This window comes from Charadrius vociferus, unplaced genomic scaffold (genome assembly GCF_000708025.1).
Source record: "Charadrius vociferus isolate BGI_N301 unplaced genomic scaffold, ASM70802v2 scaffold411, whole genome shotgun sequence".
Classification (NCBI taxonomy): Eukaryota; Metazoa; Chordata; class Aves; order Charadriiformes; family Charadriidae; genus Charadrius; species Charadrius vociferus.
The window spans coordinates 4,025,485-4,027,516 of NW_009646935.1; the positions used below are offsets into that span (position 1 = coordinate 4,025,485).

A 2,032-nucleotide genomic window follows, 5' to 3' on the forward strand; every position below is an offset into this window, starting at 1 on the left:
TGTGCTTTCTGTGCCGCTGCCTGGCCCCCCCCCTTCCCCCCCATGTCCGTCCATCCCTCTTGCCGTGCAGAGGAGCCGTGACCCCAAAGCGGGGCAGGGCTGCCCTCCCGCATGCAAGCCCTCTCCCAGCACTGGAGGGGCCAATTCCTTGCCTCCTTGTGTAGTGTGCCCTGTGCTGCCATGTTGGGGACAGAGGGTCCCATGGGAGGGAGGGCAGAGGAGATGTTCCCAGTGGCCGTGAGCCAGCATTGGCCCCTGCCAGCGTGGGGGTCCCTGGGCCACCAGGCTAGCTGCTCAGCACACCCCCACAAGGCTAGCTGCTCAGCACACCCAGACCCTGACCAGCCTCTCTTTCTCGTGCAGCCCCGATGAGGACTCCTGCCAGAAGTTTGTACCCTTTGTGGGGGTGAGTGTGTTGAGGGGCCAGCGGGCAATCGGGGCTGGAGGGGGGAGGGGCAGGGCACAGCCCTGCTGATGCCGGGGATCATCTGACTTGGCTGTCCTTGCAGGTGGTGAAGGTGGGCCTGGTGGAGCAGTCCTTCAGCGCCTCTGGTGAGTCCTTGGGAGCCCACAGTCCCTGGTTCCCTTCTCCACTGTGGCAATACCCTTGTTGGTGTCCCCCAGCCCCCCTGACCCACACTTTTCCTCCCCAGTGGACTCAGATGATGCTACAGTCTGTACCCCATCCCTGCTGAGCTCAGCACCAGCCGTCAGCGGAGCGGCCCCCTATGGCAAGGAGACTGTGAGCACCCCGCCACCCTCCCCGTCTGTCAGCAGCGGCCTCTCGGGTGCTGGGTAAGGAAGTCCCACTCAGTCTGAGGCAGTGGGTGCTGGGGTGGGAGGGTTTGAGGCGCTCACTGGTTAGGCTGCCGCATCCTGGGGTTATTGGGCCAGTGTGCTCCCAGGGCAGGCTACGGGCAGGGAGAGGAGCAAGGACAGCACATGTGTGCTGCATGGTGCTGCCCCTCTTGCCCAGGTCTCTGAGCCCTGGTGTGGAGGTGATGGGCCTGCAGGTGGACTACTGGACAACACAAGGGCCGGACAGGAAGAAGGAGGGCGAGAAGCGGGAGACGGGTATCAAGAACACACTCAAGAGCAACTTCCGCTCACTCCAGGTCAGCCGCATCCCTGGCACAGGGGAGCTGGTGCCCCCTAGCACCATGGCCATGACCGTGGTCACCAAGGAGAAAAACAAGAAAGGTAACCAAGCCCAGCCTGGGGTGCTTGACAGCTGTGGGGCCACAATCCGTTGCAAAAAGGGGAGGGGGGGCCCGCAGGAGGGCAGGGCTGAGACCTGACCCAGCAGGGGCCAGTCAGTGCAGCCAGCCCTGGGGTGAGGGCTCCCACCCAGGGCCAGGTGGGGCCATACTAACATTGGCCCTGTTTGTCCTCACCCCTCAGTGATGTTCCTGAGCAAGAAACCAAAAGAGAAGGACCTGGAGCCCAAAAGCCAAGTCATCGAAGGGATCACACGCCTCATCTGCACAGCCAAGCACCAGAACACCATGTTGCGAGGTGAGGGAAGGCGCGAGCCCCATGGGGTGGCAGTGGGGCAGACCAAGCAGCACAGGCTGCCTGTGGTGGGGCTGTGCCTCACTGCACCCTCTCCTCTCAGTCTCCATAGATGGGGTGGAGTGGAACGATGTGAAGTTTTTCCAGCTGGCAGCACAGTGGCCAACGCACGTCAAGTACCTCCCTGTGGGCATCTTTGGCTATTCAAAGAGTGTGTGAGATGCGGGGGCAGCCCTGGGATGGAGCTGCGGAGGGTCGCAGGAGGAGACAAGGAGACGGAGAGATGGACACGCTCTCGTCCCCTCTCTTCTGCGGCCCAACCCCTGCCTGCTCTGCAGAGGGAGATACCGCACCCGCACCACTCCCTGTGGGCCAAGACCCGTGAAGGTGAGGCCAGTGAGACCGGGTCCATGCACCCTCCGACACCAGCCAGGGCACCATGCCATCTGCCTCCCATGACCCCCAACAGCAGCCTGGGAGAAAGGTTGGCACCAGCCAGCAGGGACCCAGAAAGGGCTCT

At 63.1% G+C, this 2,032-nt stretch overlaps 1 protein-coding gene across 1 annotated transcript in view; it reads left to right on the forward strand.

Moving 5' to 3' along the window:
• LOC104295163 (phosphofurin acidic cluster sorting protein 1-like) overlaps window positions 1-1,976 on the forward strand; it is a 21,159-nt gene extending 19,183 nt beyond the window's left edge. Inside the window, exons 19-24 of the mRNA XM_009894871.1 lie at window positions 364-406; window positions 510-552; window positions 654-795; window positions 977-1,200; window positions 1,402-1,515; window positions 1,616-1,976. Of these exons, the coding sequence (XP_009893173.1) occupies window positions 364-406; window positions 510-552; window positions 654-795; window positions 977-1,200; window positions 1,402-1,515; window positions 1,616-1,731 (682 nt within the window). The 3' untranslated portion in view covers window positions 1,732-1,976. The remainder of the gene's footprint in view (window positions 1-363; window positions 407-509; window positions 553-653; window positions 796-976; window positions 1,201-1,401; window positions 1,516-1,615) is intronic.
• Window positions 1,977-2,032: the final 56 nt, after the last annotated feature.